Source organism: Aricia agestis, chromosome 12, assembly GCF_905147365.1.
Source record: "Aricia agestis chromosome 12, ilAriAges1.1, whole genome shotgun sequence".
Classification (NCBI taxonomy): Eukaryota; Metazoa; Arthropoda; class Insecta; order Lepidoptera; family Lycaenidae; genus Aricia; species Aricia agestis.
In genome coordinates, this window is record NC_056417.1 from 5,667,130 (window position 1) to 5,679,325 (window position 12,196).

At 39.0% G+C, this 12,196-nt stretch overlaps 1 protein-coding gene across 2 annotated transcripts in view; it reads right to left on the minus strand.

Moving 5' to 3' along the window:
• Nucleotides 1-626: 626 nt before the first annotated feature.
• LOC121732200 (rhomboid-related protein 3) overlaps nucleotides 627-12,196 on the minus strand; it is a 154,915-nt gene continuing 143,345 nt past the window's right edge. For both annotated transcript variants that reach the window (XM_042122000.1, XM_042122001.1), the window contains 5 exons: nucleotides 7,402-7,514; nucleotides 6,450-6,567; nucleotides 3,994-4,170; nucleotides 2,829-3,101; nucleotides 627-2,558 (listed from right to left, as the gene is read on the minus strand). In XM_042122000.1, the coding sequence (XP_041977934.1) occupies nucleotides 2,322-2,558; nucleotides 2,829-3,101; nucleotides 3,994-4,170; nucleotides 6,450-6,567; nucleotides 7,402-7,514 (918 nt within the window). In that variant the 3' untranslated portion in view covers nucleotides 627-2,321. The remainder of the gene's footprint in view (nucleotides 2,559-2,828; nucleotides 3,102-3,993; nucleotides 4,171-6,449; nucleotides 6,568-7,401; nucleotides 7,515-12,196) is intronic.

Here is a 12,196-nt window from a genome sequence, read left to right on the forward strand (position 1 = left end):
GATAAACATACTAGCTAGTCGGTAATCCGTACGCTGCCGATACAGTGGACGTATTGTAAAAAAAATATCCGTTGCGAGACGTCCGTTGCGTAAGATACCAACCTGTGAACGCTTACCTTTACGCGGTACGTCACAACTGCAAGCGTGATAAAATGTCGACGGCTGCCGTCGACATGTGCCGCCGCCTGCCGTCGACTGCCGCCGACACGTGCCGTCGTCTGCCGCCGACACGTGCCGTTCGTCTGTAAGCGCTCTAAGTCATGAGTACAGACGGCACTTGACTTCCGTTAAAGTTCTACATAGTTCTGAGCATAAACCTATAATGCTACAGTATATTATATTAAGTATATGGTTCTGAGATCCTGGTATTTAACTGTCATAATCTTATTTCAACAAAACAGGATTTTATTTTTAACGTTACAATCCGTTATCCGTACCACGCTAGCAAATAAAACTTTTAACCATTCACTGAACCAAAAAAATATTTTTGGTAATTTCCATAATTCGTTATTCCATAGGAGGCACATAAAATAAAAGACAATAACATTGTAGTATCAATCACTTTTATTCTTATTTATTCTCATTTTTTTCATAAAATCACATAATTATTATTACTTTGATTCACACTTAAAATAATTTTTAAAATAAATTAATGAATACACTGGAATAATTTATACAAAAAAATCAGTCGGTTTTGTGACAATATTTGATTCATACAATTAAAATCAACATTACAATAATAATAGGAATCAGGCACATATAATAATTATTTACTAGTGAGTAGTAAGGTGTTGCCATACGATGTACCTGCGGGTACCAACATTCACTTGGACGAATTAACCGACACCGCGCGATCGCATCTGCCGCTTAACTGGGAATCCCGGGGAAAAGCTGAGTGTTACCAGCACAACGTTTTTCCCATTTTTTTTGGCAGTATGAAAATCTTATTTGTACAGTTCACATCAATTAAGTGGCAGATGCGAGATTTAAAATTTGAGCATAATCTTCAAATTGCCATTGAGCAATCGACGCAACATAGAAACGGTACAAAAAATCATAATATTATTTTTGAGGAAGGATAGTTGCAACAGTATTATAGTACTCTGTGGTTGCAAGGATGAAAAAATTGCCCTTAATTGTGGACGCCATTTTATTCTAATCTTTGGTGTGCTGGGCATAATTCTGGTCTTCAACTGAACTCTATATAATATTCACAAAAGAATCTGATAGTTAAAAAAAACTTAAATATATTTTAAAACGATATTACCAATGCACTGCCACTTGCCAGCTCTCAGTAAAATAAAAATTATGGCATTAGACATGCTAAACGAAATGTTACATAGTTTTCAGTTGAGCCCAGAATTCAGAATATACTGTGTCGCGGTAACGCCTTTAACCTATTCTACGGACGCAGGTGTTAGGTACAAAAATAGTTTACCTATTATACAATTAACACTACTTAACAATTAAGTAAAGCGAGGGCTGTTTAGAGCAATAACAATGCAATGACAATCTCAACGGAATATTACAATCGTAATTCGAAATAACAGAAACTGTAAAACGTATTCTGGCGCGATGTTTCACAGATAATAAATCAGCAAAAAAAAATAATGTCACATTGACGTAACATCGCGCCCAAACTAAAGTACACATTCGTTTTGCAGGAACTAATGAAACCAAGTACCATTAAACTCTGCTAATAAAGTTTTTCGTTAACACACTGGTTATTATACAGTTTAAGTTCCTGCGAAACGATGAGTAATACAATCCAACTTCACCAACGCCTGTCAATTGCTTGCATATCATGCATCTCTTTCATAAATACGAAGAACGACAGGTACGACGATATTTTAGAATTCAACAGGCGTTGGTGATATCGGCAATAAGGGTAGCCAGTAGTGCAGTTCCAACCCTCAATTAATTCTACTTACGCGTATCACACTAAGGTAAATTGACTAGGCGTGTTGTGAGTCCGTCACGATGTTACAGTGACCGTCGCGGGCCGCGGCTTAGCGAGAATGCGCCAGGCATATCACAAACAAAACGCTAAGCCGCCACGAATGCGACAAATAATCAAGTCTTTGATTCGTTTACATATACTGATGTCTTTTACAATATCAACTCGAATTGGCTTTAGGCTGTGATTCGTTGCAACGTTTGAAACAAAAAGATTCGCAGACTAGTTAGTGTAAAAAAATATCCGAACATTCAAATAATGGAATTAACAAAAAATCGACTCATTTGAAAAAATGGAACATTTCAAAATTAAATCGTACGCGGTAAGACCATAGACAATATCGAGTTGATGTAATACTGGCCAATCAGAAGCCGGCGTCGGGCGGCGGGTCGGGCGGCATGTAGTGGAGCTCGTCGACGGGCCCACTGAATATGTTGTAGAGCACCGCGAAGAGGGTGCACGCGGCGTAGGCGCCTAACGCTGCCCACCACAGCAGCCGCTCCCAGAGACGCTGCTGCGCGTGCTTCAGAACGAGTAACCCAATGGTCAGCCCCGCCAGCGCGCCGGCCACATGCGCCGCGTACGACACGGGTGGTGCTTCCTGATGACAAAAATATATTCAGTTACACTGATAATACTTGAGTAGTTTCCGCTATCTCTTCGCTTGGTATCTTTCATATTAAATATTTCAAACTTTGTTATAGATTTCATGCCATCAACCCTTTTCATAGTGGACATGAGCTATTCAAGAATCAAGATTAAGGTTTATCATAACTGTTTATAATACAATCACATAACTAAATATAAGAGACCTATGTAACATTATTCATTATTCGCACCCAAGTTGGATAACACCAGATAACACACTCACCTTCGTATACCTCGCGTGCACCGCGAACCCAACGTCGCAACTCGCGACCGCCAACGCCGCAACCAAACGCACCGCGCCGTAGCGCATCGCGTGGAAGTTGAGCAGCGCGTTGGCGAGGTGAGCGGCTAACAGCGCGTATACGCCGCCCGATGCGCCCGCGAGACACACGTCGGGGTCCAACACGGACGCCGCCAGGGAACCCCCGAGCACGCCCGCCGCGTACACCGCCCCGCACCGCGCCGCGCCGTGCACCATCTCCAGCGGCAGACCCACCTATAACGACAAACCAGCTGTTATAAACACACGAATTATATGTATATTGAATATATAATATCTCTAAAGTCTGAATCCTAAACCATAGAGAAATCATACATATTTTACAGTCGACAAGGCTTTATATGAACGTGGCGAGAAAAGGAACTAAACGCTTCTATCATTAGTCATTTTTGAAATGTGTTTGACAGTTCTCCTTTACCAGCAGCGCTCCCGTCAATGTCACCCACGTTCATTTAAAGCCTTGTCGAGCTGTATCTCTAAACCATAGAGAAATCATACACGTACAATTTGTCCATGCTCTAAACTTAAACACTGATTATAAAATGTACTTTAAATACTAGATGAGACCGCACTAAGCGAAGGGGCACATAAAACGGCACGTGCACAACGATGGTGCTGCGAACTGGTATCACCAACCCAAAACTTCAAATTCCTGTACGGTTCCTACTATGTACTACTACCATACATAGTCGTAGAATATGTTCCTTTATGGAAGTCGGAAAAATCATTTCAGTTTATTTACATGAAAGATTCTGTGAAATAATTAAATGTAATTTCCTAATACCTGATAATGCATAGCGGGGTCTTAGCTGAGTTTGTTCCGTGCCATTAGGCAGTAGGCACAGCCTTTTGCGGATGCTACCGCTTAGCTCTTGCAAATTCTTGTAATAGTTCATGTATTGAACATATTATTTATGGTTTTGCAGCATGTATGTAAATTAGTCCTACTTCTTCATACGCCTTCTTTACTTTGGACCATACCACAGAATGTTCCAAACCAACATTGCGCAGTCTACACCTCGCGTCACCAGCTCGCCATCTACATTAACCCTACGAAACCATAGACAAAACTGCCTCATCCAAAGAGGTTGCTCAATGTTCAACTCACCGCCAACTGCACCAGCAGGTTAAACACCAGGTGTAGCCAGCCGGCATGCACCACGCTATACGTGAGGAAGCGCCACAGCTCGCGCCGCCGGTCCGGCCGGTACACCAGCGGCGAGTCCACCGGCACAGGCCCCGCCGCCGCCACGCCGCCCCACGCGTACCACGCAAACACGCCCAGCTGGAATACCATAGACAATGTTATTGACCATAGAAGAAAAATACATGTTAAGTACTTATTTATGTTAATTTTTTAAAAGATGTTTTAACTTTTTTATTACTGGCCAACCACACTCAGCGAAATTCCAATGATAAGGTCAACACACCATTAATTATTAGACAATGACCAATGTTATGAACCATAGACAATATATATACATAGTGCGAATTTTAACAGTACGGTAGACAAAATTCCAATAGTATAAAAGATAGTAAAACTGTTTAAAAATTAAAGGGTACTATCACAGAGTTTGATCCTTATTTACTAAAGTATCGAAATGTACTTTAAGTACGTACGGGGTAAGTATATGTATTTTATCCAAAATCTGCTGGTTCTATTGCCTGTCCATATTTAAAGCGCCTAACAACAGTAAATATTATTACGAGTCATTAATAAATAGCGCTGCCGTGTGAAGCATGTGCCAGTTAGCCACAATCAATAGCGTCGTGAGTCTTGACCACGGATGGAGAGCTAAACGCAAATCGATATTCCAGCTATGTCGTGATTAGCTTCCGCTATTAATAGAATAATTATTCGTGGGCAAGGGACAGATGCTAAGCATGCTTTGTTATTTAAAACCGGAGCGGCTACAGAAACCTAACGGTGCCTAGAAACTGAAGTAGATAAATGCATCTTGAGGGTTAGCAGTTAGCGCCCAGACTCGACGACACGTCTCGACATTTTTAAGTAGACAAATGTTAATGAAAATTGAACTTTATTCGCAAGTTCAAATTTTAGCTGTATTTCTATAATAAAAGTTAAAAAAAAATACATATATTAAAAGTTTAGATTCTAAGTACCTACTAGCTAGCAAGTAGCAACTCTTTTTTGTACTAATGTCCGGCCTAAAAAATAAAGCTGACTGCTTTGTCCGGCTTTTCGGTTTAGCGACCTGGCAACCCTAGCCGCGTAAAGTGTAAACTAAACTAACGCTTATCATAATAATTATTACAGGAATAAAGAAGCGAAAGGGCTTTCCATCTAATCTTAAAAACTTAGCGCGTGCAAAGTTATTCGTGAAGACCGAAGACCAAACAATCAAATCCAAAAGCGGTAGATTTCTAATGTCACTTCGTATTAAAATATCATTCGCGTCGTAAGAAAGATAAAGAGCAAAAACATTGAGATTAATCGCCATTGTATCAGATGAAAGTTCGCTCGGAATCGATTTTCATCGAAACAGCGTAGCTTGGATAAAATTGCATTCGAATAGTTGTGTTGCTCGAATGAATGCATCGATTTTACGCAGAGTTGCGTTTCTCGATTATCAATCCAATGATTTTACGAATAGTTGCGTTGGTCCAGTAAAATTGTAACGATTTTGTGTTGTGTTAATTCACTTTGTACTTTGCGCATTATTCATTAGGGAAAACCGTTACGGTATTATCAATGGGGCATAGTGCACCTACACTTGCGTTAGCGGTGAATCAATGGTTGACCGCAGGGCTGCCAAAACAGATTGATCATAAATTAACACAAACGTATTCAATAAAGTGTGAAGTTTAATCGATAGATGGCGCTAGCGACTCGTTATTCCTAATGTTAATTGGGTATTCTTGAGTCGGAAGCTAGACAAAATTGTAATTATTATTTAGTGTGAAAAATAATACTTTTAGAGTTTGATTGCGGAATATTTATTGGATTTATGTTATTGATATGACAACCAGGCGGAGTCGTGATATTTAATAATAAGTATGCACAATATATTTTTTTATAGACCAAGCTTAACAATTAATGTAAATACGCCGATGACATAATGCAATTAACCAATATATTAAGTAGCCAATAGTCAATCTAATGATTGTTGGCGCTAGCTTGCGTTTAACCCTCTACTCCGCGCCGCGGTACTCCGAGTCGCGACGTGAAACAAGACGCGACGTACTTACGGCACGCGTGCATTGTTACGATTCACGTAAACGCGCGGATGTGAAATCAGCAATTACACTTTTTAATTAACCGTAGTAACTGGAGCGGGGATCGAACAGTTGTGTAGAAAGTGATGCGCCAACATAACGGAAATATGAAACGTTATAAAAACGTTTGTTGCTCTATGTGACGGCTTATGTTACTGTATAGAGTTTCCACACTTGAAAGGTTTTGAGTTAGATTTTAGGTAACTGTATCGACATCGACATTGGCTAAGAGTGGTCCGATTTATTAATACTGAGAAGAACGAGTCACACAGGAGTCACACAGCAATTGTGTTTAGTGTGGCAATATGGGGAAAAATTTACACTTACCTCTAATAATGTGACGAATATGATGAAGAGTGGGGGCGGGCAGCACGTGTACCTCTCCTGGTAGTACTTGCGGTCCCTCTCCTCGGGCAACACTTCCATCGCCACTAAGTGAACCATTCTGAAATAACAAAATGAGTATGTAAATAAATAAATTACTAATGACCGGTCTGAGGTTCTTCGCCTGAAGTTTTAATTTATTCAACAGCGTTGTTGATTGAGTAGTATTTTGACGTTAGCCAATCAAAAAGGCCAGCCAAAGCACAAGCTGTACTCATGAGACATCGACAACACGCGACTCTGTGAAGGCTTTTGTAGTTTTTAATACGCCAGAGACGACAAATCCTAATCTAGCTCTAAACTTAAATTATCCTTGATGTAAATATCTTAAGAAATACTTGCTTTTTTTATATTAATTTAGCACTTAATTGCATTATACAAGTACTATAGCTAAAATGCGGATGTTATTTAGGAAGTTATTAGCACTTTACAAGATCTCAATAGCTTTGAGGGTTAACGATTATTATAATATCATATTAATTCAAGCATAATATATTTTGAAATACTTTCTTGGTATTACATTTTTATGTATTTTCCTTTAGTAATAATGCTTGCAATTTAGTCAGAATGTATTGTTTATTTCACTGTAATTTTGACTGAAGTTGCTTATGAATCTGACATTAGTTTTGCAATGGCCGCTTGTTAACAAAACTTTTTGGTGAAACATAACGCAACGTTTGCAACACGTAGAATAGCTGTAAATATTTAACTACATTGAGAAACTAATTAACATAGTGTAATTTATAAAACCTAAAGTCATTTTATGTAGAGAAATCATTCACGAAGAAAATTTACCTGTCAGCACTGAAACAGGAATTTCTTCTGGGATAAAATAAAATAAAATTAAATTTATTTACTTAGGAACTAGGAAGAAAAAGTACTAAATCTTACTTACTTGGCGAAAAATGTAGGATCTTCTAGAAGCAGATGGAAATCGTTCTCAGAACTGACCTCGCGGTCCCTCTGGTGCACCGCGCATCTATAGCTGCGTGTTCGTTTGCCGCTCATCTGAAACAACCAACATATTAATTATAGCTTTTAATGCTTAAGGGCAAGGCAGGCAGCTAAAGCACCTGAAAATATAGATTATAGTAATAATTATAATAATAATAATCCCCACACCGGTTTCGGTGACGGTGGCCGGTTTCATTGAAACCAGACCAGGTACGCAGGAGTAATTTTATAGTGCCCAAGTGTGTGCGCAGTACACAAGAGCACTCTCTATTCCTTTACTCTCATAACCCAGTGGGACGGAAGACCGACACGACTGGCGAGAGATCAGGCGCAGGACCGACTTTTTACATGCCCATCCGACGCATGGATCATCTTACTTGTCAGACAATCAGGTGATCAGCCTGCATTGTCCTAACCAAACTTGGAAATAACATGTTTCCAACGCGGGATTCGAACCCACGACCTCCGGAGTCGAGAGCGACGCTCTAACCACTAGACCACGGAGGATAGATTATAGACGCAATTATTAAACGAGTCTTTTGAGTCCTTCTTGTAGAGACCAATCGCTTATTTTATTTATGGAAGAAACAGCTGGATTTTATAAGAACTATTTTCAAAAATCATGTAATAAAGTGCAAATAAAGAATTTATTCATCTATCTATACGTGTATAGTCTGTCAAGAAAGTGAAGGAATTAAAAAGTGGAAACATTGTAGTATCATCCCTTTCAAATCAATCTAAGAAAAAAGGGATGACACTACGATGTTACCACTTTTTTATTTCTTCAAACACGTGTGTAACACATAATCTCTATTACAATTTATTAAAAATACCAGACAGTGGGAAACAGACGCGAATTCGCGATATCGCCGTCATAAATAAGGTGTATCAGTAAAAATTGCGTGTATTAACATAAACAGTGCCGTCTGAGCTGGTTTACGGCCGCGAGGGTGGATTAATGTGTCGCGCCTTCGCTGGCGAGCTTCCAGCAGGGTTGACAATGCCTAAAGTGGTCGAGTATTAAGATTCATCATCATCATAAACAGCCTATTGCGGTCCACTTCTGAACGTAGGCCTCTCCCAGAGTCCCAATAAGCGCCAATCATCCTTAACTTCGGCAGCCCTCATCCATTCGCTGCTAGCCTGTAGTGTAGTGCTTTGTAATAGCACCTTGTGATTGGCAAATATTAAAATATGTCAAATATAAAAAAGTTTAAGTGTGACCTATTATTAAAATAATTAAAAATCTATGTTAGCCTCGCAAACATATTTTGTTTATAGGTTATAAACTGTTAAGTACATAACATTCTTACAACTCGCATGATCTACGCACAGATATGAGGCAATTTTTACAAGAAAAACTATACACACAATATACAGAATTGGTAAATGTTGAAACATTATTTTCCTACAAGAAATGTTTGATTTCTTATTATTTAAGCAAAAGTTACTAAATTACCGCCTTTACTTTTACTATTAATGCACTTATAAATTTTTACTCATTGAAGCAAACTCTAAAGTTGAAAAACTAACCCTTTATTTTTCCAAGTTTTCCAGCTAGTGGCAGCCCTAGCTCTATCGACCAGTCGGCCACTACCCCCGAGACACATCAATACGCGTTGGACACTTTTTGAGGTTATTCGAGGTTAGCGCGGCCCTAGCCGTTATATTGTGCCTAAATTAGGTCTTTCATATTCTAGATTTTTGTACATTTGTGAAATTTTTAAGGTGAAATGTTATTTTATTTTGCAACCTAAATTAAGAGAACCTCACTGAATTACCTGCATACCACATCAGTCATCACACATGTGACCAACTACACATTATGAGAGATAACAATTTTTTAAATAAATTTTTGAGGATCAAAGAACCGAGGGCGTTACTCATTTCAATTAAATGTACGTACTACGTGGCTTGCAGTAAGCCATTCCTCCAAATGAGTATGAATGACCCACTGCATGCTTCACACGTACATTTTTTACGAACATAGTTAATATTACATCAGTGTGTCGAAGAGCAAGTTCGCCCTAAAAACAGCAGGTTTACCTAGTGGGTGCACCGGCGTGGGTGTTTGGGTTAAATCGAGATAGAGTGTATCTCGTATTGTCTCCGAGTCGTTCAACCCGTTTCCCACGGGCCACGAGTCCAATGCCAACACCCAAATAGACTAGACGCGCCGCAGACACTAAATCTGGACGCTGCATCGCGACAATCGCATTTTTAAATTGCGAACTTTTCTCGGCTAATTTTATCTGTGTGCGGAGTGCGGACCCAGCCTGGAATTTTGGAGAGGGTCACGATATTGTTGCCAACGCCCGAATAGACTAGACGCGCCGCAGACAATCCGGACGCTGCATCGAGACAATCGCATTTTTAAATTTCGAATTGACTCCGGGTAATATTATCTGCAACTCTTGTCTCTTGGATGTCTCTTGGAATCGCGCATAGTCAATAACTCGGCCAAGTTTTTGACAGTTGACTACTTACTAACAGCGGTAGTTTCTATCATAAAGCAGAAGGTATAATCGCTGAATCCTACTTATAATACCTAACTATAGCTACCGAATGGCGAATTACAAACAACTCAAAGCCCAGAAGGACGAACGGACAGTCTCATACGATATGACTAAGAAATCCTTGTTTTTTCCTTAGAGAAAGCTTATGTTTCATATAAGATTTATAGCTAGGTTTTAGGATTTGCGCGGGGTTGGCGCTAGTGGGCGCCGGTGGGCGCGGCGTGGGCGCCGTTGAGTCACGATCACGTAGCCGGAACCACTAAACCACTAGCCACTATTGGCGTCCCATCAAACGTGAGCCTACGCCACGCACATTTCAATGGCCCATAACATATTCATAATATATAAAGGCGACACGCATAATAATTATGTCATTCAAATATTTCTGTCCATCAATGAAATAACAATGGTCCAACAATAGTTGGTTGTGAGATAAGGTACGGCGACACTATTATACTGCAGCGTGGTGACGCGGCACGTCACGTTTACTTGCATAAAAAAAAAAACCACACTACGCGGCAGCGGCGCCACAAAACGTCAGTTCTATGTGACGTGAAATGCAAACATTTTAAAGCTGGTGTACACTGTCCGCAGGGGCATGCCGCCGGGGTGTGCACGGCGCGTAGTGCGGCTCAGCCTGTGCGGCAAAACCCCTGTTTTGTGAGAGCACGGGCAAAAAATGTTTTTTTTTTCTTTATTTACTTACTGCTTACAGGTAAACATCATACAATAAGCATTTTACTACAAATACCGTAAGTAATGACCGACAAAGTTTATCGCAAATTCGCAATCAGTTGAACGGTGCGGCCAGATCCCAGACGCAATTTTCAACGCACCTCAATGACAAATGATCGTATAGCGGTAGGCAGGGTTGCCATGTGGCGATCTTAACTTTTCCTACCAGGCCCCTTGCTAGGCCCAGGCCAAAATCCCTTATTTCCGAAAAAAATATTATACTTAAATCATAAAAAGATCTATCTATAAAAGCAATAGTTATTTATTATTATGATTAAAGTATATTAGATATTTTACTGTTTGAAATTATGTAAATTCGTTTGTATGTAAACGAAAATAATGACTTTTGATCTTCTATTATAATCTACAGGCACTCATTAGTCATCCTGGAGTACATTTGGGTTAGGGAATTTCCTCCATACTTTGACTCACACACGTTACAAAATATGTATGCAGTTTTCAAATTATTTCTTAGATATTTTTATATGATGACGAGACGTGATTTTATGTATAACCGCTCGTTTAAAAAAACACTTATGTTTTATTTTAATATGTTGATCAATGGGCTTCATATGTACAACAAACAATGTATTTTTAATTTTTACTTATTTCATCAAACTTTTGGTCACTTCTTAAACTTAATCCAAGAATTATCTCCCCAGAAATTATAAAAAGTTTTCATATTCTCTCAAATTACATACTAATGTTCATCTTAGTTAATTTGCCATTTAACCAGTTGGCTAAGCCTCGTCTAGCTGTAGTGTTAAACGTTGCAGTCAACAAGTCGGCTAAACGACGTATAGCCGTGTTATTGAATGGCGTTGTTCAGTCAAACTTCAAAGGGCTAGCTGTTTGATTGAACGGTTATTTTAACTAGTTGGCTGCGACATACATAAACTACAGAATATCGTAATTACACGAGATTCTGTAGTTAGTGTAGTACAAATGTACGAGTTTTATTGTATGTCTGGCAACCCTGGCGGAAGGGTGCAATGGTATTTCTGGAGCATGGACTTTTCCCGTTTTACATTATAATAGTCATAGGCAAGTATGTACTTTGTATTAGCTCCGTGTATGTATTATGCTAGACAATTCTAAAATTGTCTAATACATAGTCTATACTATGAAGCATTTAATAAAAAAAATACGTAATAATTGTATACGCTCTTGCTAGTTCGTAATTCGTATCACTGAATTCATATTATATTAAATAACACAAAAGAATGACAGATATTTAATATGTTACTTTTATGGGTGTCATAATATATATTTTTCGATATAATATAATTTATACAATAGTATGAATGTAGGACTTTAATATGGTTTCTTGCGTAGGCGAACCCAGACAATATTAACATAGTCTTATGAATGGCGATGTAATTGATTGATCTTTTAGTTCATTCACTCTTACATTCATAAGTTCACTCATCCGGTTGATGCTTTTTTTTTAATTTCCTGTTGCAACCGCAAATTTTTGCTGTAGCA